The sequence below is a fragment of the Emiliania huxleyi genome (assembly GCF_000372725.1).
Source record: "Emiliania huxleyi CCMP1516 chromosome Unknown EMIHUscaffold_214, whole genome shotgun sequence".
NCBI classification, from domain to species: Eukaryota; Haptophyta; order Isochrysidales; family Noelaerhabdaceae; genus Emiliania; species Emiliania huxleyi.
In genome coordinates this window covers 86737-107748 of record NW_005200469.1, presented here as the reverse complement: position 1 = coordinate 107748, position 21012 = coordinate 86737, and the positions used below count along the sequence as shown (strand labels likewise).

The following is a 21012-nucleotide window of genomic DNA, read 5'->3' as shown; positions in this document are numbered from 1 at the left end:
AAACGGTCAAACCAACTCCCGCACACACACACAATCGCACTCTGGCCATCGAATGACTCCGAATGACTCACTGTGTGTGCTAAGACAAAATCTCCGCAGACAGCCAAAACGGGCCGTGCCGCGTTTGTGGTGTCCTCTCAAGCACCTGTGTCGAGCCTGTCTGCTGTGAGAGAGAGTTCATTTGTTTAAACTCTCAAGCACTAGCATCTGGGCGCCGCACTCGAGTGGGCGGGTCACATCTATGTGGGCCCAATGCGCACTAGGCGCATATGCTAGTGCTATCCTGCCCTATGGGAGGCAGAGGGATGGGGGGAGGGGGGGGCAGAGGTAAGGTGGGGTGAGACTGGGGAGGACCTCAGAGGTCCTCCATGGGGGTGGGGTCCGGCCCGAAAAGGTCAAAGCCCTTGGTGCCGGTCCCGCCATCGCCGCCGACGCCGTCGCCCTCGTCCGCCTAGGAGGCGGGGGTCGTCGGGCGGGGCGCCTCGCCCGTCGCGAACCTGCCGCCGAACACGGCGTCGGCCGGCGCCGAGGCGCCGGCAGCCGTGATCAGGTCGGCGACCTTTCGGTCCCTGCAGGCCGCATCGATTTTGCCGCGCCGGGACGGCTCGTAGAGCTCGTTTGCGAGCCAGTCCCGGGCGACCTTCGTCGCCACGGAGCCCAGAGGGACCGTGGCGTACACCAGGTCACCGAACCCGCTGCCCCCCTCGGGAGGGAGCGAGTAGCCCGTGTGCTGCTGCAGCCGCCAAGCCGCCTCCGCCGCCGCCGCCCGCCTCCGCAGTGCCCTCGCGCCCGCGGACAAAACCAGTCATATATCATGAGCCGGTTTTGCGGAGCGTACAACAACTGCATGACCCCGTTGCATGATCGGCCGGCGTTCGAGCGCCGGCGCTCTTATGCCGCCGGTTCGAATCCCGGTGGTCGTGTCCTCGCGGAGCGACGCGGATCGCGCGCGTGTGCGCCTGCGACAAGACGAGACGAGACGAGAAGGAGAAGCGAACGTCGATGTTTTTGCTGCCGCGGCCGCGCCGCGACCTCCCGTTTGTTTTGGCGCCGATGCAGCGCCGTCTCTCGCCGCGCGAGATGGCGCCGCCGCGGCGTCAGCGCCGCGATCAACCGCGCTCCAGCAGCGAGCGGTGCAGAGCGGCTACCGACATGACAGTTGGCGACGGCGTCTCTTCTCACTGGGTTTATTCGCGCCCGAAAAGAAATGTGGGCCAAGCTGTTCGTATAATATAAAAAGAAATCAGATTTTCACCTGCTCGGCGATCGCCTCTGTCGTGCAAAGCAAATGCAAGGCCGCTGGTTGACCTTTGTCCTGTTCACTGGTATCGCGAGAGGGGCGGGTCCCTTCGAGCGACTGCGCTCCTTTGCAGTCGACCTAGGCAATGGGCGTGTTGTCAATTTACCAAAGAAGACGCTATCCAGGTTTGTCGGCGAGCTTACTGCCGGTGTAATCGCCCACCCTCGGTACTACGCGGGTGCGATGGAGGGTTCGGAGCTCAACAGCCTCTTGTCCGATGACTATCTCACCCGACACCCGCTGCTCCTTGAGCCACATTCATTTCGGGAGATCCAACACCTGCCAACACCTGCCGCCGTCTTCGCTGCTGTACTTGAGCGCCAGGGGGGAGAGACGCCTGATGAGGTGGGCCTCAACATGATGCTCGTCGCCCTCGCAAATTGGTTTCTGGACGAGTTTTTTCGGACGGAGCCGGAGACCAACGGCACCTTCTACAGACAGCACACTCAGCCAATGGACACCGGAAGCACGTGTGTCTTTCAGAGCCGCCAGCACTCGGGAGCTACGCCTGCTGGCCACCCTCCGATTAAGAGGGGCGGCGTGCTGACAAGCACAATGCGCCTCGGGCAGCTCTATGGGACCGACCCGTACCGCGAAGCTGCGCTGCGCACTTTCAGCGGCGGCCACCTCAAGGTGGGCGCCGTGCCCATGCCCGATGGCGGGCAAAGCATGCCGAGTCTGCGTGAAGTACGCGCGACGCATCCATTATTCGGCGCTGTGTGTGGGTGGAATGTGAGTGATGAGACCTGCCTCAACTCCGAAGCGTACTTTGCAACCGGGCAGGATCGCTTCAACTTCCACCCGGGCCACCTGATGTTCAATACCATCTTTCTTCGGGAACACAATGAGCTGGTCGACAAACTTGCCGCTGCCAATGGCGATTGGGATGACGAGCGGCTGTACAGCACGGCACGCTTACTGCTGGTGCAAGCCAGCAAACCTCCCTAGTCCTCGCCATCACCATCGCCATCGCCACCCACACAAGCACCCGCCTCCCTTCACCCTTCCCCCCACACTTGCCCTCACCCAAGCTTGCCCTCGCCCCACCCCCACCCACTACTGGGGTCCCACCTCCCCACCCCCGGGACCCCACCTCCCATCCAGGTCCACGTGGTCACTAAGACTGTGCTGCAGGACTACGTTCTGCAAGCGATTTCTTCCACGCGTGATGCTCTCACCGTAAAGTACGACCTCGACGTGCTCAGGGAGCTGGACTATACCACAATGCGCAACCAGGCCCATCCATTACTGAACCTGTACCCACAAACACAAAGCCTCTGATCCGGACCTGCCCCCACCCTCGCCCACCCCCTCGCCCACCCCCTCGCCCACCCCCTCCCCGCCCGTGGGGCCCCACGTGCTGCACGTGGCGCTCCTGCGTGTCGCCCCCCCCCCTCGCCCCCCCCCCGCTGCATGTGCCCTCCTCCGCGTCGTCCCGTGCCCCCACCATTTCTCCGACCATTCTGCAAATCACAACTCCATTCCCAACCCCAACCATAACCCTCACTTCGACCCCAGGTCTATCTGGAGTTCAACCACCTTTACCGCTGGCATGCGCTCGTTGCCGATTCGCTTGACTTGGGTGGTGGCGCTGAGGTCGCCTTCCGTGACTTGCTTTGGGACCCCACCACATTCCGTACACATGGCGTCCATGGCATTGCAGCTGCCCTGCACCGGACTCGCGCAGCTGCACTCGCGCCGCAGAACACGCCGTCCTACTTGCGCGACATCACGATGAAGACGATTCAAGATGAACGCGCACAGCGCATGCGCTCCTTCAATGCATACCGGACGCACTTTGGGCTGAGGCCATTGAGAAGCTTTGACGATTTCGGGACCTCGCCCGAGATACGCGCCGCCCTTGCCGCTCTGTACCCAACAGTTGACCATGTTGACTTTTTCGTCGGAATCATGGTCGAGCAGATATACGAAGACCCCTCTACCTCGTCATTCTCTGAAGCCATGCTGCAGATGGTTGGCGCGTTCGCGCTCTCCGCCATACTCAACTTCATTCACGTACGCGACCCTGCCATGTCGTCGGTCGAGCGGCTATCGCAGGCGGGTGTGGAGTATCTCAGAAACGCATCCTTGCGCGCTCTCCTGTCGAAGCATGCCGGACTCGAGGAGCAGCTACCGTGCGGGACCCCCCTCCTCGTTCCAGACGCACCCGGTGCCTCACTATGCCCCTCGGACTTCATTGACGCACCGAAAGGCTGGGCCTTTCACAACATCTTCGACTTCGTCGCGATCGACGAGGTCGCCGACTCCTTTTTCACCGACGAGTACTTTGGCAACGTCTTCATGGTGCAGCTCGCCTGCTTCCTCATCATCTTTGCCCTCTTCTTCACTGTCAATTCCCTCTTCGTTGTCTTCCAGAGGGGATTCCGCAAGCTTGAGGTGACTGTCACGCAAGCTTGAGGACACGAACATCACCGACTTGACGTCACTTGACTGACTTGACTGGCAGGTGTTCGAGCGATACCGCCGCGTCTTCGGTGTCTCGAACATCCTCGTCCTTCTCACCACCCTCATCCCGTACACATACTACATACTGAGGTCGCTCTTTGGTCCAGACCTGCTGGAGACAATTCAGCAAGACTATGTCTGGATATTCGGCTTTTTTCTGCTACACGGCTGCATCTACCTTGTCGAGGTCTGCTCACGGCTGATCTTCTTCCGCACAGGTTGGATGCTCTTATTTCATCACACGCTCTGGGTGGTCCTCATCTTTGTGGCTGCAGCCACCCGCTCTGTATTCATGGTGAAGGTCGATCTCATTCTGGATGGGTTCGTGAACTATGAGTTCGGCCTCTTTGTTGCTACCTTCCTTCGCCGCACTGGCGCCTCGCTGGTGTGGCGAAAGCGCTCAATCGTGTGGGGGTGCGCCCTCTTCGCAGTGACTCGCGTTCTCCAGCTCCTCGTCCTCTTCTACCTCTTTATTGGCTCCGCGAAACGAATGGTGCGGCACCTTCATCTCTCCATGGGCCAGAGAGCCCCAGCCTCGAGCCTGACGCATCCCGAAGCCACAGACCACATCCTAGCTCACTCCACCCATGCCGAGGTTAGTCCACACACCCTTAGCTCACCCAAAAACACAAAACACGGGCGTCATCTACCTTCATCTTTATCTAGCTTGGCCCCATTCACCGCTCCCCCGCCCGTGTGCGGTACTTCAGGTGCACAATGGGGGACAGAAGGACCAGTTCGTCTTCTTCTTTGCGCTGATTTGTGCCGTGATACTCAACGCGCTGCAGCTGTACACGTTACAGATATATCGCGTCATGTGCGTCACGCAAATGGAGCTCATCCTCGCCCTCACCCTCCGCGTAGCCCGCACCCTCACCCTCGGACCTCCCTCTCCGCCTCTATCCCCCGTCGCCCTCCCCTCTCCCCCTCTCCCCCTCCCGTTCCCTCTCCCTCCTCTCCCCATCAGCCCCATACGGCTCTACCACCCCCACCCCCATACCACCCCCACTCTCCCCCTTCCCCTTCCGCCCCCGCTTTCACCCAGGTATCTTTCAGATTGCAAGCGTGAGCAGGAGCTGACAGGGACGGTGGCGGCAGAGGCGGAGGGGCTGCGGCTGCACCTCTCGAGCTGCAGCTTCACCGGCTACAAGGGCGTGCGGAAGGACGTGCGGAAGGAGCGCCCTGGCCGCTTCGAGGCGTACCTGGCCAGGGTGGACGGAAGGCAGGTCGGCCTCGGCACCTTCGGCACGGCGGTGGAGGCGGCGGTGGCGTACGCGCGGGCGGTCGGCGAGGCGCCGGAAGCGCCAGTCGAAGAGCAGCAGGCTTAGTTTCAACGCTCAATAGATCCGAGGGGCATCTTTGCACGCGCGCGCATCTACACCGACCTCCTCGGGACCAACGCGTCGGCACCCCTGACGGAGGCCGAGGGGGAGGGGGGGGCGTCCGGCGCGTGGCCACGTATGCGCGTGGGCACGCGGGCGCTGTGACCACACGAGACATCGTCGAGGGCGCAGCCCGGTGGCCGGTGGCGCGGTGGCGGCGGGCGGGTGGAGCTACAGTTAGGCGATGCAGGTATGCACAATTCACGAGTATGTTCAGCGGGCGCCGCGTGTGGGGCCCTGTTGGAGTTGGTACAGAGTATACAGAGCACTAATATACGTATTACAAAGACGCAATTTACCATTTCCGAACTACCTTGTCGAGAGAGCCGGAACGTCTGCAGGAAGGTGGACGGACGGCTCTTCACGGCAGGTGAGATGCGAAGTGTGCTGTCGCAAAGACATGGGCGTGTTGCGCGGTGTGTGCGTAGCTCCGTGTCGAAGGGACAACCCACCCGTGCCGATGTGTTGTTACCTTCATGCCGATATCGAGCACAGTGCTTGATGGCTGCACGGGCTGAGAAGCCGCTGATGGGGACTCATCATGAGCTGGGACGGTGCACCCACGGAGCATGCTTGCTCGGGACACGAGAACAAGCACTCTGGTACCGTGTAAGGATGGGACTCGGAGGCGTTGATTTGGACTGTATCGTTCGTAGCCGAGCTCGTACGCCATCACCCTCCATGAACGCCTCTGAATGCCACAGAACTTCACAAACTCTGGGTAGCATCAGGTCGGTCCAAGCTTGCCTCTCACCTGCCGCGCCGCTTCGGATCCCTTGCATCCGCAGCCAGTCAGCATGCAGAGCCACGGTAAGTCTTTCGCTGCAGTCGGACGCTGCGTCCAACATTCAACCAGATGCCGGTCCCTGGCGCCACCGAAAATCAGGTGCCAACGCCAGGCTTTTCCTCGCCGTGTCACCAAGATATTCAAATCTACACGGCGAGGTTGCAAACAGTGAATATGAGGTGCGACCTGCGGCATCCTTTTAGCGACGCCGACTGTGGGCCTGCTACACCAACGGTTACAGCCCCAGCCAGCCCCGTCAGCCACCCCTCACCCGCCACCGACCCTGAAGCCGCACCCGTCGCTAACCCTCGCCGTGCCCCCCGAGTTCGAGCGATATGGTCCGATTACGTGCCGAGCGAGCAGGCGAGGGAGATCGGAGACGATCGGGGAGCGCGATGCGTACTTGCCCTCGATGTTGACCCTCCCCCACCACCACTCTCCCCGGACGACGCCGCTCTCGCATCTGCTATGGTCTCTCTCTCGATACGCAACACGCTCACCGACTTGGCAACAAGGGTTGACTCCATCGCGCTAAGCGACGAACCTGCCCCCGCCCCTCGGGGCGGGGGCCCCCGCCCCCCCGGGGGTCCCTTTGGGCCCCCTCCAGGGGGCGAACCCTCCGGGGAGGCCGGCCTTCCCCGTGCCGGTTCTCCCCGCCGGCAGCGCGAGCTGCCGGCCACATTGAGCGGTTCGTCCGCGTCGCGCACTCGTCCCAACCGGGGGCCGCAGACTCGTTCTGCGCGCCAACGGCTGGTGACGCTGTGTTGCCCTTGAGGCACCATCATCGGACGACGTCGACGAGTTGGGTCTCTCTCGCGGTAGCCAGGTAGCCCCCCATACTAGTAGCACCTCAGCTATGGCCTCAGCGGCTCAGGGAGCGCGGGCGAGGGCGCTGGGAGCAACTCACGGACAAAAAAACATCAAAAGTGGTCATGTTGAGTATTTGCAACTAGTCTGCTCTGCGCTATTTAATTCCCGTGCCCCCGAGTTCATTTTAATGCTCCAAACTGTACATAAAACACTTATCAAAGGAGTAAGTTACGTATACGGTCACGTTGCATGCACCTCAGATGCAGGAGGCAAAGCTACCGCCTCACTCCCACACAACAATGCGCATGTGTGCAGCAGGAGCGCCCGTACTGTCGGGGCGCCTCTAGATCGGGCACGTCTCGTTTGCGCGCGGAGGCCACAGCACATGACTCTCGGCCGGCGCGCAGTCATGCTGCATGATGAGCTTTCGGGCGCGCTGGACCAGCTGTTCCACTGGCTCGCCACACAAGACCGCGTTGAAGCACAGGCTGCCGTTGGCAGAGGCGGCCTCGACACGAAGAGGGCCGACCTCCTCCGCCGGCCGCACCTGCCCATCTTTGCGGCGGGACGGCCGGAGCTGCCGCTCCAGCTGCCGGCAATTGAGCGCACGCTGCGTTGAGTCGCACTGGCACGGCTCCATGCGGCCATCGGACGTCGCCACGTAGTAGTGGTGCTGCGGCGGGCACGACCAATGCACGGAGCCATTGAGATAACTCGCCTGGGTCAGGTTGGTAGGGCGGAGGTCGACGACCATTTTCGCCCCACGCTCGCCCCACGACATGAACTCCGAGTTTCCATGAAGGCCCCACCACGCGATCGTGACCTCGAACTCTCGGTATAGCCTTTGCTCGTAGTTGGGCGGGTCGCCTTTCCAGTGAGCTGGCTGGTTCAGCCACACGCCAGCGTTCGTGTCGCCAAAGGTGGTCTTGTGGCAAGCCGCCGGAGTGCACCAGTCGCGCAGGCAGCGCAGCTCCACATCCTCTGTGAAGCGGTCCCAGAGCCCGTTACCCGTAAAGCGACTCCGGAAGCCGCCAGCGACATTGGTCTTCCGTAACCACTGCGTCTCCACCGATGAATCGGGCGCGTGCACGACCCACCAGGGGCAGGTGTAGTCCATCACCCTCTTGGAAACCTGGAGGAAGATGCCGCTGCGGGAAAAGTGCCACTTTCCAAGATCTTGTAGTGCCCGAGAGCGAGGGGTCCGGGGGGGAGCACAAACATAGGACGCCCAGCCTTGCCCTCGTGCCGCCGAGTGCATATCCTATGCGAGAGAGATCCCCTGTGCCCTGTGCCCAGCCCTCCCCGCGCGGCGATGCGCCCTCCCCCCTCGCTCCTGCAAAATCCACGTGGAAAAGTGCCACCAGCCTCCGGCGAAGGGCTCTGTACAACATCCGTGCTTTGAAAACAAACTCTTGCGCCGCACTTCAATGTAGTAAGAGCCATCCACCAGGTAGACGCCGTCGTGGGCGGGGCGATTGACCATGTATCCCATGGCCGTCTCCTCAAGCACGAGTCCTTCGCCAGGACGCACGAGGGTTTTGTTCCAGCGCAGCCGGACGGTGCTCGGCTTTGGGTGATCAAGATTGGGTGACCAGTAGTAGAATTGAGGCAAACCGCCGTTGTATGCGTGCACGGGCAACCTTGGACGCAGGTGCGCCAGCGGGTGAACCCTGGGCTCAGCGCGAGAGGAACGTGGGACACTCTCGCTGCCTTGGCCGGTGGACTTCTCCGTTGGCGTTTTTTCGGCGAGAGCTCCGAAGAGGGACGCAACGACTGCAAGTGGCAGCACCATATCGCGCGCGGCGACGGACTGTCGCCGACTGCGTCGGCTCGATGCCGGCAGAGGCTCAACCTGTCGGCCGAGAAACCACACTGAAAATAACAAAAGGAAACCAAGCCTTTTGTGATCTGTGATCTGTGAGGGTCCGCCCGCATGCCGCGCCTCGACCGCGTCTACGCCTCGCGCTCTGCGGCGGCGCCCGACGGCTTCGAGGAGCGCATCGGCGTGGTCGGACGCCCCCTTATCGGTTATCGGAAGTACCCGCCCGGATACCGCCTCTGCCGCCTCCGCCCACATGGACGCCGCTCGTCTTTACCTGCTGCTTCGCCTTCGGCCTTCGGGCACGACGCCTTCGACGTTCGACTTCGAGCTGACCAGTGTAGCGGTCTCGGCTTGGCGGCGGCGGCGATTGCATTGCTCGCTCTCGTCTTTACCTTCTGCTCACGCTGCCGCGAACGCTCCCTCTTCCCAAAGCATTCGCCCGGTTTCGCCCGGCGAAGCTTGCACTTGAGATCCATCACCAATCCCCCACGCTGGTGCGGATAGGCGGTTGAATGATGGACAATGCCGATGACGAGGGCCACACTCCGCAGCAGCAGGAGCGCTCCGACCGGTCCGGCTCTGGGAAGCTTCGCGCGTGAGGCGTGTGAGCGTGTCTGGTGATGGTTGGCACGAAACAACGGTACGACCTTCGTACTCACTGAGACGGGCGGCAACGGCGGGGACTCTGGTCCGCCAGGCCACTCTGCGTTTTACATACTCGAGAGAGAGAGTTTGTGTTGTCATACTCGAGTACTCGAAGTATAGTAGGGTGAGAATTATGAAAAACGCCGGAATTCGGACGAGTACTCTCGCCTGCACAAATTCGATAATGGGACAAGGAGGGATGCGTCCCTCGAGTACAGTCGTGTTGTCCCTGCCGCGGTTAGCAGGTGAGTCCCTGCCGGTCGTGGTTGTGTTGCATGGTCCATGGATCTGTCATTGCCGTCTCCCTCTTCTTGACTGTCTGTGCGTATTGGGTCAGGTAGTGTTTTTGGTGAACAGCTTATGTGAACGGCGCCTAGAGCTGCCCCGCCCTAGGCGGCCAACACGGAACAAAGTGCCATGATCCTCTACCGGAAGGGCGCCTCCCTGCGCGTGCTCGTCCGCTTCTCTGGCTCCGTCCTCCCCTCGGCCGCGCTCGTCGCGACTTACTCCGCAGTCGTGGCCGTGCTCCTCCAGATCTACGTGCCCGAAAAGTCGCTCGACAAGATCTTCGACGACCCCTACCCGTTCCAGCCGGTGGCGCACATCGTCGGCGTCGCAATCGTCTTCGCCACAAACGTCGCGTACCTGCGCTACTGGGAGTCGTGTTCCTCTGTCACATACATGTCTGCGCGCTGGGGCGACGCCGTCGCCACCGCGCTTTCTTTTGACGAGCTGCGCCGCGGCGGCGAGCCGGCCGACCCCGTCGAGAGGAGGGCCGCGTGGCGCGAGCGGCGCCTGTCGCAGGCGTCCATCCTCCACCTCGCCTCGCTGCTCCACGGCCTCGCGCTCCTCTACCTCCGGCGCGACTCCCAGGGCGACGTCGCCTCCCTCATGCACGCCGACAGCGCGGACTACCCCGACGCAGACGTCGAGCACGAGAGCGGCCAGGACGAGACCTCGCCGCCGCCCCCACCGCACCCCTCGCCGCCGCCCTCGCCGCCGGCATTGCGGCCGGCCTCGCCGCCACCGCCATTGGAGAGCGCGCGAGAAGAGCCGCTCCCGCCCGCCTCCCCCTCCCCCTCCTCCGCCCCGGCCGAGGACACGCCCGCCAGCCTCCCCGCCGCCGCCGCCGCCGTGCTCTCCGCCCGTTGGATGCAGGGGGAGGGGGGGAGGGGGGATGCCAGGGCGAAGGAGGGTCCCCGCCCCCCTGTGGCGGGCGTCCCCGCCCCCTCCTCGCCCCCGCCCCCCTCCTCGCCCCCGCCCCCCTCCTCGCCCCCGCCCTCCTCCTCGCCCCCGCCCTCCTCCTCGCCCCCGCCCCCCTCCTCCCGTCTCCCGCGGTGCGCATTCGCGCATGCCGCGGGCGAGGACGTTCGCGCAACGCAACGCCTCTGCGCCGCCAGCTTTGGGGAGAGAGTGCGGATGGCGGAAGCGGCGGCGGCGGGCTGCGTCGCGCGCGCGCAGCCGAGGGACAGCGCGGCGCTCGACAGTGCGGCGGGCCCCGCCCCCCTCGTCCTCGCGCCCCCGACCTGCGGCGGCGCCTCGCCCCTCCCCTCCCTCCCCCCTCTCCGGTGGGGGGGCGCCGCGCGCGCGGCCGCCACCGGCTCTGACGCGCCCTTTGTTCCGTGCCGCTCGCCCGCCTCCGGCGTGGGTGAGACGCTGCCCTTCCCTTCGTCGCTGCCTGCGGGGGACGCGTCCCCGCGGGGGCCTCCGCCACGGCCGCGGCCCAGGAGGAGCCTCTCGTCGCCGCGCCCCTCCTCCACCTCTCTGCCGGTCCTCGGAGGCTTCGGGCAGCACGAGAGCTCGACCTGCTCCGCACCTCGGCTGTGAACGGCGTCTCTTCACAGCGAGGCGTGTGGACAGGCAGCACGAGCTCTACCTGCTCCGCATCTCAGACGACCGCGTCGCCCTCACCCTCACGCGCCTCCTCTCGCACCTCAACCAGCGCCGCGCCAGGGGAGGCGCACGCACACACACACACACACACACACCACACACACACACACACACACACACACACACACACACACACACACACACACACACACACACACCACCCACGCGCACTGGGCCTTGCACTTTGAATGCCGTGGGGCTCCTGTCGTTAGACGCGGAGACCACCTCGCGTACCTTACCTTACCTTAGGCCTCTGGGTCGACCCGCCCGTCCTCGCTCGCACCTTCGCAGACCTGTCCGACGGCGTGCTCGGCTTCCGGCAGGAGCCCCCGACCTCTCGGGCAATCTCGGGCAATCTCGGGCAATCTCGGGCAATCACCGGGGCATCTCGGGGCATCTTTGGGTGTCCTTGGGGGTATCCTTGGGTCTCTCGGTAGGCGGCCAAGATCGAGGACATCCCCTTCCCTTGGCCGTACGCCCAAGTGATCGCCTTCCTGCTCTGCGTCTTTGCTTCGGTCTTCCCGCTCATCTCAGCAAGGCACGTGGCGCCATGAGCCACACACACACACACACACACACACACACACACACACACACACACACACACACACACACACACACACACACACACACACACACACACACACACCACCCACGCGCACTGGGCCTTGCACTCCTAATGCCGTGGGGCTTTTGCCGTCTAGACGTGGAGTCGCGAGGGGTAGCCTGGCCCCTTGCCCCACCACCTCGTGTGTGTGGAGAAGTTTACCTTACCTTCCCTTAGGCACGTGGCGAGGTGGAGCCTCGCCGACGGCGCCGACGCGGACGGCATGACGCAGCTGCTGCAGAGCTGGGCCTTCCTCCCGGCCGCGGTCGCCTTCTTCTCCGTCCTCGCGCACACGGGCATGTGGAACACGGCGCGCATCCTCGAGGACCCGTTGGTCCACTATTTTCTTTTTCTATGTGTTTTCTTTTTTCTATAGGCGCGCATCCTCGAGGACCCGTTCGTCCACCCGCCAAACGACCTCCCCTCGGTCGCGATGCAGCGGCCGTTCAACGCGCGAGCTGTGAACGGCGTCTCTTCACACCCCTAGCTGTGAACAGGTCGCGATGCAGCGCGCGTTCAACGCGCGGCTGATGGGGGTGTGGGACGCGCTGCGCGAGCCCTCGCTCGACGACCAGGGCGGCGGGCCGGCAGGCGCGGGAGGAGGCGGGGGCGTCGGAGGCGGAGGTTCTGATGCCGCAGACGAGCAGGCGTGGCGCTAGCCAGATGCGTAAGCCGACACAGTATGCTCGGGCGTCTCCCCCCCCCCCCCCCCCCGGGGGGGGTCCCCCGGTGGTCACATACTGAGAGGGGGTCCGACACCTGTGGTGTGTGGAAGCTGAAGGCGGCCTCCTTCCTAGGCGTGGCGGACGTGGAGGCAGTGGGACACGCGCTGCCTCGCCAAGCTGGTGGCGCTCGACGAAGAGGTCGAGACGGCGCGGAGGAGCTCGGCGTCGGGGCGAGAGTCCGCGCAGAGCTCCGGCCGGGACTCGGCGCGCGCGCGGGACTCGGTGCAGTCGTTCTAGCTTTTGCCGACCACGCCCCCCCCTGAGCGTTGCAGAGTCACCTGGAGTAGCCTATCGTGTTGCCTAATTGCTAATATGGGCCGTGTTTTGGGTTTGTTCCACACTGTTGAGCGCGGGAGATCGCCCGGAGCGAGTGTACATGTACGGCCCCCTGGTTAGACTCGAGCGCGGACGGTTTTCGCGTGGACGCGGTTGTGAAAAAAATTCTTTTGTATCGAGGTCTACCCGTCATGCGGCAGGTCGCTTGCTCTGGCTCGCTGCCACCGCGGTGGGTCACCAAGGACTCTTCAGCGTGCGGCGTCATCACCGCGCCGCGCGCGGGCCCGCGCGCGGCGCGCAAGCCACGCCTCACCCGAGCAAAAGCAGAGATCGCGCGCCGCCGCCGTCCGCCTCGCCTCGCCTGCTCCTGCGCCAGCGCCTGCGCAGCCGCGCACGTGCACACGCGCGCGCGCTCGCGTCGCCCGCGCTCGCTCCGCGAGAGCGAAGCGACCTTCCTCGCGAGAATCGAACCAGGAGCCAAAAGCTCCCAGCTCGAACCGCGGACCGGCTCAACCACCGCTGCTGCGGTCCTCGCAAAGGCAGTCAGGGGCAGCGCCTGATATAATGTGAAATTATAGTGCCGTGATAGTTGGGGGAGGTCAAAGCGGGAGTTGCGGGAGAAGGCGGCGCCGCGGGAGAAGGCGGCGCGGCGGCGGCGGCGCGGCGCCCCGCCCCATCCCCATCCGCCTCCGGGCGAGAGTTTCCCCCCAGCGTCTGCTCCAGCAGACGCTCCGGTAATCAGGCCGAGAGTACCAGGCAGGAGAGGGGAGAAGAGCCCAGGGAGGGGAGGGGAGAAGAGCCCAGGGAGGGGAGAGGAGAGCCCAAGGCGGCCTCCCTCTCCCTCCCCTCCCACCGGGCCTCCCTCTCCCTCTCCTCCCACCGGGCCTCCCTCTCCCCCTCCCGCCAAGGTAGCACCAACAGTCTCGAGGGGCCAGCCGCTGGAGGGGGCACGCCAGCGGCACGAGGGCTTCAGCCACACAGCTACCATGGGAACGCGACCCACACAAAGCACCAAAGTTAGGCATACCCCCCGGCGCATTGTCCCCCGCTATGTGTCGCCGTTCGTCGGGGCACGCTATCCTGTGCAGTCAGGGCAAGTGGGGGCGGGGCGGACAGCCCAGCAGCGTGCTCCTGGGATCTCTCCGCCCAGTCCGGGGGTGCGTCGAACCTTCCATCACCCTGGGAACGTCCGGGTGTTGGAAGTACAGATATATTACTTTTTTTCGCGGACGCGGTTGTTAAAGCCGTACGGGGTACGTGGCTTCTTTACAGTGTACACCCGTTAGCAGGGGTCTCACCGCTCACCCGGTGGCGTGGGGGGGGGGGGGGGGGCGTATGTTGAACATAACGACGTAATGTTCCAGCACTGTAGCAGCAAATACAAAAGAGTCTTTGAAACTGAGGTACCCGAGCGGGTGCCGGCGCGATATGTCAAGATCTCCGAATCTGGCGCCGCCACCGCGTCCCACCGCTCTGCTGCCGCGACGACACTCGACGTGTCGCCGTCGCCGTCGACCACCTCGCCACGCGCAAAAAAAGTAGGTGCTGCGTGACCCGAGCGCCTGGACCAGCCTCGCCGCCGGCCAGCTTCCGACCCTAGCCGGAGGAATCACCTCGTCCTCGCGACCCCACAGGGTGAGCGTCTCCAGCGCGCCCAGCTCTGCCACGTGCGGCGCGAGGTTGCCGTACGCGCCGCGCCACTCATTAGCCATTCTAGCGAGTCCTCCTCCCACTCTGCGCGACTGAGGTGCAAATTACCACAACGGATGGCGTCCTCCGTCTGGTCCTCCTTCACGTGGTAGGCCTGCTTGGCGATGCTCTCGCGCACACTCGGCGCGGTGAGCACGTTTTGAAGCAGCAGTCGGCCGAGAGGCGCCGGCAGGACGGGCGGCGGCGGCGTGAAGAAGGCCGGCGCGAGCGATGCAAATGAACGGAATGCGCCCGGTTCGGCGCGGTAGCAGTCGAGGGCGACGCAGGCGCCCAGCGAAGCCCCCACCCAACGGCCAGGCGGCTGCCGAGCACGCTCCTCCAGAAGGCGAGCAAATGCGCTCGCTTGGCTTCGACGCGGACGCTGCGCAGGTTCGTCGTCTCTGTGAAGCCCCAGCCCGCGATGCAAGGCGCGTACCCCTCAATGCCCAAAGCCTCAAGGAGCGGCAGCAGCCGGCGGTACTCCAAAGCCAAGGAGATGTCAAAGCCGTGGACCAGCAGCAACGGTGGCTCCTCCTCTGGTGAAGGTTCGACCGCCGTCTTGAGGTAGCGAGTGACGACAGGGCCAGAGGCAACAGCGGTAGGAAGCGTGAGCTCAACCGTCTGCATGCCGCTGAAGGCTGCCTGAGCCTCTGTCTCGGAGATCTCCGCTGTGCGCGCGGACAGCACCCAGGAAGGCAGCGCCATGAGTGGAGGCGGCGTGCGCGGTAGTGTCGCGGTGCACCAGCCAACGAGGGGGAGCATCACGCACTCGATACTCGATGCTGTGTGTGTATCGCGCGCTGTTGCTTTGGAGAGAGCGCAGGGACGCGCGCGAACTTTCGGGGACGACAGCTGGCCATCAGCGCATCGGCCTGGTTGGTTCCCCTGGCAAATCCTGCTGGGCATGGGAAGCGTCTTCCTACAGGAGGCATCTTCCTCACGACAGGCTTCGGACGCACTACCCGACCTGGTTATCAGGCGTCCAGAGTCAAGCGGAGACGTAGAGGGCACCGCACCGAAGCTGCGCATTCTGTGCTTGCACGGCCATCATTCTAGTCCCAAATATATGGCGCAAAGCCTGCAGCAACTGCACCAACGCTTTGCGGGGCGAGTTCAATTCGAGTGCCTCGAAGGCCCGCACGCGGCACCCGACGCGTGGGGAGGCCGCTCGTGGATCGCGACAGATAATGGCGAGGCTGACGACGGGTCTGAAGTCAAATGGTCATCTACGCTGGCACTTGTCAAGAGGGCCATCCTTGCGCACGGGCCCTATGATGGATTGTGGGGCTACTCAATGGGCGCAGCAACCTCAAGCCTCTTGGTCGCGGCGCTGCCGCCGGGCACCTTCCGCTTCGCCGTCCTCGCCGCTGGCTACAAAACCGCCAAGCAACCCAAGCTGCTAGCTCTGTTGGCAGACGCGACCCCCATCTGCACACCGACGCTGCACATCCACGGCCAGAGTGATGGGATCATACTGCCTGAGTGGTCGCGCTATTTGATGGACCATTTCGACGAGGGGACACGCGAGCTTTGCACCCACCCAGGCGAACATCTGGCGGTGCCAAAGACGGATGCCGGGCTGCGGCAAGTCGAGCTCTTCCTCAGCCGCCAGGTGGATGGCGGCAGCGTGGGCAGCACCAGCAGCGTCACGCAGGAATAAGAGCATGGAGTCTGGAGTCTTGGAGCGATTTTGAGTTGTTTTCGGTTAAATTCTGTTTTTGCGATGTGGGGGGGGGGGGTCGCTCCAGTGTCTCGCTCCGTACGCTCAGGGCGCGCCGTGGGGATGGCGCGCGACGGCACGGCGTAGCGACGGCGTGGACCGGCCATGGGACCACCGGTAATGCGGCGAACCTTCATGCCACCCCGCGGTCGTCCCACTCCTCCGCCCGTCGTTCTCTCTCTTGTCGCTTCCTCCTCTGTCGCGTCGCTCTCCTCTGCCTCGTCCTGCGACGGCGCCGCCGCCTGCCGCTCCCTTGCTCTCGCTGCTTCTCTCGCCTTTCGTCGCAGCTCTGCCCTCCTCGCGGCATATTTTGGCCCCTCGAGTTTTTATCGAGCTCTCCTCGCGCAAGGACGACTCTTCTGACGCCCACTGCGATCATTTGCCGCGCCAAGTCATATCGTTGCTCAGGTCCACTCTCTCTTCGAACACTTGTGCCTCTCCTGCGAGCTCCCCTCTCTTTCTTTCGGGTATGGAGTCCGTGAGTGCGGGCAGCGTGCAGGCAATCACGGGCGCTATTTTGTCGCACTCCTCTTCGGCGAGCGCTCCGAATCTAGACGCCCCTGTTTGGATGCGGACATCGAGGCGGACATGAAGCAACGAGGCCGAGCTCGAGATCGCCAAGTCCACCCCGAGCTTCCAGCTCATCCCGGGGCAGGAGCCCGTCCTGGCCGCCTGAGCCAACGGTGCCGGTGGACGGTGGTGCGTCGCCATGGTTACATGTGTGCGTCGCGGTCGTGCGCAGGCCAGGGCGCCGAGTATGCGCGATGTCATTAGAGGTAAAGACGACTCAGAGTCCAGGACGTTGCCCCAGTTCTGCACATGTGCTCTGTCAGCTCAGCGGAATGTGGTTGTCACTCGTCTGGATATAGCGCTGGCCGGAGAGAGGTGCGATGTGTGACCGATGCCTCTTAGCCCCTTCCACCGCGCCCCCGGGGCGGCGGGTGTCGCCCCGCCGCGCGAGCGCCGTCGCGACACCGACACCCCGGGACACGGCGACACAGGCTGATTTTACAGGGCCACAGCCACCTGCCACCACGCGCGAGGCCGGCCAGGCTCGTTGCGTGAGTCATTCACACATATGCATGAGGTATGGTTGAAAAGCGGCCGTTTCCGGTTTCGAGCGAACGCCCCCTGCCACATTCGCCAACGCCGCCATTCGTCGAACCGCTTAGAGTTGTCTTTGCAAACTTCACGGGCGCACTCAGTGCACAGTGGGTTGTGACGAGTGCGCCCATGAAGTTTGCACGCGTATCTCTCAGCGCGGTTGGCGAATGCGGAATGGCAGGGGCGTTCTCGTCCGTGCGCGACGACCGTTTGCGGCACCGCCGACGGCACCCGTCGGAGCACCGTAGGCATCCTGAACATGGGTACATGGGCTGGGACTGCGACTGGTGAGTCGTGAGAAGCCTTGGCCTGGGACCGATTGCCAGTGATGTCCCCTCTAGCTCTACCTCCCCTAGCCATGGGAGCAACAGTGGGGCACAGGGGGAGTCATACATTACGCATACGTACGGCTTACGGTTTTAATTGATTAAACAATGGTTTCATCCACCAGCCGCCAGGGCCCTGCCAGGCCGTCGGGGCCGTCGGCGTCGCGTCCAGAGGCCGTCCCTGACTGGGGGTCCCATTCAAGTAAATCAAGAATTTTACAACAAAGCTCCCTCGCAAACCCTCATCGATGTCAATACATGCACATACAGTGCATTGTGCTCACACCAAGAGCCACGCGTACTGCCCTCGAGGAGGGTGCGCGGAAGCTCAACTCGACACTGCCGTCGCCAGGGTGGCAGAGGCAAGGGGTAGACATGCACCACGCCACGCGGCCCGCTGACCCCCTCCTCCTCTGGGGGCCGCCCCTTTCGCCGCCGTCGCCCGTGAGGACCTCGCTCTGGCCGTGAGGACCTCTGGCCGTGTCTGAAGACCTCTGGCTGTGAGTGAGGACCTCTGTCCGTGAGGACCTCTTGCCGCGAAGGCCGTATAGCCGTGAAGGCCTTATACTTCGCTGCGTGGTCAGTCGGACACTTGGAGGGAGGCGGGCGGGCCGGGGAGTGGGGTGGTGGTTTGGGGGGGTGGGGGGTTGCATGCCGTGCAGCCTATTTTATTATGGAACAATTATGTTGTAGAAAGAAAAGTGGGGAAGTAAGTCAGGTGCACGAGGCTCCAGACATGGTCGGTGTGTAAGAAGGAAGGATTACCTTGTTGTGTCTCAGACACAGACTCACCACCTTGCTTGCTCTATCTTATCTTCTCTATGGATGGCGGATGGCGGGTCGGCGCGTCGACGGACGACGCTTTGCGGAAAAATCATATCGTTTGTTTTCTTTTACGTTTTATTCGCCTCATGTGGGGGAGAAGAAAAGAAAACAGGTCGCGAAGCAGGCGGATCTGCACAAGAGCATCATCAAGATTCAGTCTATGAATATGTTGGGCACCGCACACACACACGCGCGCCGCCTACGCCGTCGGGACGGCGTTGACCTTGGCTCGAACATCCTCTTGGTGCAGACCGCACGCATGTAGAGGGCTCGCACTGGTGCGGCAGCTCGATCAGGTCGGGCGGCGCCAGTAGACACATTGGCTGCTCTTGCGGTGAGGCGCGAGGGCGCCCCCCCTATGGCACCCCTATGGCACCTCCACGCCGACAGAGGCGCGTTCCGGCGCCGGCGCCGGCGCCGGCCCGAAGAGCTGCAGTGCGCGAACGCGCGCGCCACGCGAGAGCTCGGCCACGCGCTGGCGGATGGACGTCGCCCCATGCGCCTTCGCGCCGAGAGCCTTTGCGAGAAGCCGCAGGCTCACCTCGCGGTGAAGGCCCGGGTAGCAGGCGAGGGCGAGGTCCTTGTACAGACCTCCCGCGATGAGCTCCTGCGGCGTGGTCTCGAAGAAGCGGCTATGGCGAATACGCTGCGCGTTAGGACCGATGGCATTCACTAAAGGCCGTCCCAGACGAGCGAGAAGTCGACCTAAACGGGCATCCGTCGCGGTTGTCGTCGTTCTCGTGGGCCATGACAATCTTGAGCTTGGCCGTGCGTGCTTCCTTGACCTGTGCACACAAGCAAAGGCTCTCAGGGATGGGCGGACGTGGAGGGCAGTCGGATCTAGCCTCGCCGGCTGCGCACCTGATCCGCGAGCGCCTCGTCCGACCAGGTCGCCTAATCTCGGGTAATCTCGGGTAATCTCGGGTAATCTCGGCTAGCTCGGGTAATCTCGGGTAATCTCGTCCGACCAGGTCGCCTCACACAGGTAGAGCAGCATGTGGGTTGCCCGCGGGGGCATCTCCTCCGCCGTTGTGACGTCGATGCCGGCAAAGGCGGCGCGGAGATCACCGGCGAGTGTGTCGGCGCCCGGGTTGGCGGGCGAGGCCGAGACCAGCACCGTCTTGGCAAAGCAACACGGCTCGCCCAGCACCTCGCCGGGCACAGCGAGTGGGAGCGCGTCCCGGCCCGCGTAGGCCGGGGTGTGTAGCAGCAGCGCCTCGGCGATCATCTTGAGGCTGACTAGCTGGAACTCCTGAATCCGGTGCCTAGACCTCCGCCGGCCGTGGTGAGGCCACACCGTGTCATGCTCGCAGCAGCAGCAGGCACGGTCTAGAGATGCCACACGATCAGAGGCCAAGTCGCGATGTCGAAGATGTCCGGCTGCAGCTCCTCCGGGCACTCGGCGCGCAGCTCCTGTGGCGAGAGGCGCGGCTTGGACGCATGGGCTAGTGGCCCGCCGGCCGGGCGACCTAGCAGAGCGGGTCGGCGATGCCTCGATCGTGCCACCGCCCTTCGACGGGTTCGCCTCGTGCACCAGCACGAGCGGCTTGTTCTGCTCCAGCGACGAGCGGATCTCGCGCAGGCAGTTCTGCGCGCCGGGGGCAGAATGCACGCGGTGAGGTAAGCACTTCGGGCACTGGAGAGGGGAGAGCGGGCGGCGAGGCAAGCAAGGCAGGGCTCGCTGGAGAGGGGAGAGCGGAGGGGGGACGCGTGCCCGCGACTTGAAGTAGCCCTTGGACAAGAAGAAGAGGATGACCTGCGAGTTGCTGATGTACGACTCCAGCGCGCCGATGTCCTCGAGGTCATCGACGTCAAGAAAGATCTTGACACCAGTAAGCAGCTGCTGGAGCTCATTCTTGATGACGGCGACGGCGTCTTGACCAGTCGACCAGATGTGGCTGTTGAAGAGATGCCAGGTCAGGCCCATCGTCACGGTCAGCTCGGGCGGTGTCCTGGTCTCGGCGAGCTGGATCTTCTGGACGCGAGTGGCGCTGCGGAACGCGAGAATGACGCCGATGGCGAACGCGAGCAGGAGCACTCCCAAGAGGGCGAGCATTGCGTTGACCAACGGGTCGAGCGAGCTGAAGCCGAGGATGTCCGCCGCCTCGGAGGTGTTCGGGTGGCGCTCGGCGATGATGAGGTAGATGGTCGTCCAGTTCGCCCCGAGGAACAGGAGCAGCGTAAGCAGACCCGCCGCCTGCATGCGGCACATGGGTGTGGGCAGCGGTCTGGTGGGCGGGGGGATAGTCCTGGGGGGGCAAGGCGCGGGCGGACTCCGTGTGCGCGCACCACCGCGAGCACATCGTCGTCCAGCCTCTTGTAGGGGCGCGTGATCGCCAAGATCGTCACGTAGTTCGAGCAGATCAGCGTCGCCACCGCGAGGCGGAGGATGGCCTTCTTCTCGTCGATCAGCAGGACCACTCCGGTCAACGTGATTCTTCTCGCGAGCTCAACCACCTGCAGCCGCGTCAGTGGGGGCAGGAGGGCGCTCTAGAGAGAGAGAGAGAGAGAGAGAGAGAGAGAGGGGGGGGGGGGGAAAAAAAAAAAAAAGGGGGGGGGGGAAGGAAGAAAGGGGGGGGGGAAGGAACGAAGGATGGAGGCACGGAGGGAAGGAAGGAAAAAAAAAAACATGGGC

The 21012-nt window shown here is 63.7% G+C and overlaps 4 protein-coding genes across 4 annotated transcripts; 2 read left to right on the top strand and 2 right to left on the bottom strand.

Moving 5' to 3' along the window:
• The first annotated feature begins 3894 nt into the window (after positions 1 to 3894).
• EMIHUDRAFT_443034 (hypothetical protein) lies at positions 3895 to 5429 on the top strand. Its single transcript, XM_005780463.1, has 3 exons — positions 3895 to 4259; positions 4477 to 4583; positions 4812 to 5429. Exons 1-3 carry the CDS (start codon positions 3990 to 3992, stop codon positions 5092 to 5094), a joined length of 660 nt encoding a protein of 219 aa, XP_005780520.1. The 5' UTR covers positions 3895 to 3989; the 3' UTR covers positions 5095 to 5429.
• Positions 5430 to 6944: 1515 nt separating this feature from the next.
• EMIHUDRAFT_366353 (hypothetical protein) lies at positions 6945 to 7538 on the bottom strand. The gene has a single exon (XM_005780462.1). It carries the CDS (start codon positions 7524 to 7526, stop codon positions 7089 to 7091), a length of 438 nt encoding a protein of 145 aa, XP_005780519.1. The 5' UTR covers positions 7527 to 7538; the 3' UTR covers positions 6945 to 7088.
• A 6784-nt stretch (positions 7539 to 14322) lies between these two features.
• Positions 14323 to 15107, bottom strand: EMIHUDRAFT_235158 (hypothetical protein; the record flags this gene model as incomplete). Its single annotated transcript, XM_005780461.1, has 2 exons — positions 14323 to 14770; positions 14839 to 15107. 2 exons carry the CDS (start codon positions 15105 to 15107, stop codon positions 14323 to 14325), a joined length of 717 nt encoding a protein of 238 aa, XP_005780518.1.
• A 361-nt stretch (positions 15108 to 15468) lies between these two features.
• Positions 15469 to 16798, top strand: EMIHUDRAFT_235157 (hypothetical protein; the record flags this gene model as incomplete). The annotated part of the gene is made up of 3 exons (XM_005780460.1): positions 15469 to 16014; positions 16172 to 16239; positions 16717 to 16798. The coding sequence occupies 3 exons, from the start codon at positions 15469 to 15471 to the stop codon at positions 16796 to 16798; spliced, it is 696 nt and encodes a 231-aa protein (XP_005780517.1).
• Between the last annotated feature and the right edge of the window lie 4214 nt (positions 16799 to 21012).

Bases quoted from the DNA above. Each gene is read 5' to 3' on its own strand.
- EMIHUDRAFT_366353 (XM_005780462.1), bottom strand. From the start codon at position 7,526: ATGTCGTGGGGCGAGCGTGGGGCGAAAATGGTCGTCGACCTCCGCCCT.
- EMIHUDRAFT_443034 (XM_005780463.1), top strand. From the start codon at position 3,990: ATGCTCTTATTTCATCACACGCTCTGGGTGGTCCTCATCTTTGTGGCT. The intron at 4,260-4,476 runs GTGCGGCACCTT...GCGGTACTTCAG, and splicing joins TTGGCTCCGCGAAACGAATG to GTGCACAATGGGGGACAGAA. The intron at 4,584-4,811 runs GTGCGTCACGCA...GCTTTCACCCAG, and splicing joins TTACAGATATATCGCGTCAT to GTATCTTTCAGATTGCAAGC.